Source organism: Penaeus monodon, chromosome 24 (genome assembly GCF_015228065.2).
Source record: "Penaeus monodon isolate SGIC_2016 chromosome 24, NSTDA_Pmon_1, whole genome shotgun sequence".
Classification (NCBI taxonomy): domain Eukaryota; kingdom Metazoa; phylum Arthropoda; class Malacostraca; order Decapoda; family Penaeidae; genus Penaeus; species Penaeus monodon.
The window spans coordinates 9,751,351-9,751,721 of NC_051409.1; the positions used below are offsets into that span (position 1 = coordinate 9,751,351).

At 35.0% G+C, this 371-nt stretch overlaps 1 protein-coding gene across 1 annotated transcript in view; it reads right to left on the reverse strand.

The window, feature by feature from the left end:
• The window catches only part of LOC119588548 (maltase-glucoamylase, intestinal-like), a gene marked incomplete at both ends in the record, with an annotated part of 20,825 nt that overhangs the window by 3,062 nt on the left and 17,392 nt on the right, over nucleotides 1-371 (reverse strand). Inside the window, 1 exon segment of the mRNA XM_037937189.1 lies at nucleotides 260-329. Coding sequence (XP_037793117.1) covers nucleotides 260-329 — 70 coding nt within the window.

A 371-nucleotide genomic window follows, 5' to 3' on the forward strand; every position in this document is an offset into this window, starting at 1 on the left:
GGGTCGTCATATTTTCAAAATGTGTGCAACTTGGCAAACAAAGGGGAATAGTTACAATGGTTCGGAATATATTGCAAAATTATTTTCTATTCGACCAGAAAATAACCTGAGAAATATATGCCAGTTAAATGCCATCTTACATAATCTAGGCCCTAAAAGCAACTCAGTAGAAACAATGCATTAAATAGCAGAACAGATACAAGACAAAAATAGTAAACCAAATACCAAAAATTTCAAACAACACAAGGAACTACTGTACCTGAGGAATTCCGTGGCGCCGAGTACGAGACACAGCCGATGTTAGATTTTCAAGAGAATTATAACCATATCTGTTGATATTAATAAGCAATTATGTGTGTGATTTCCCATTC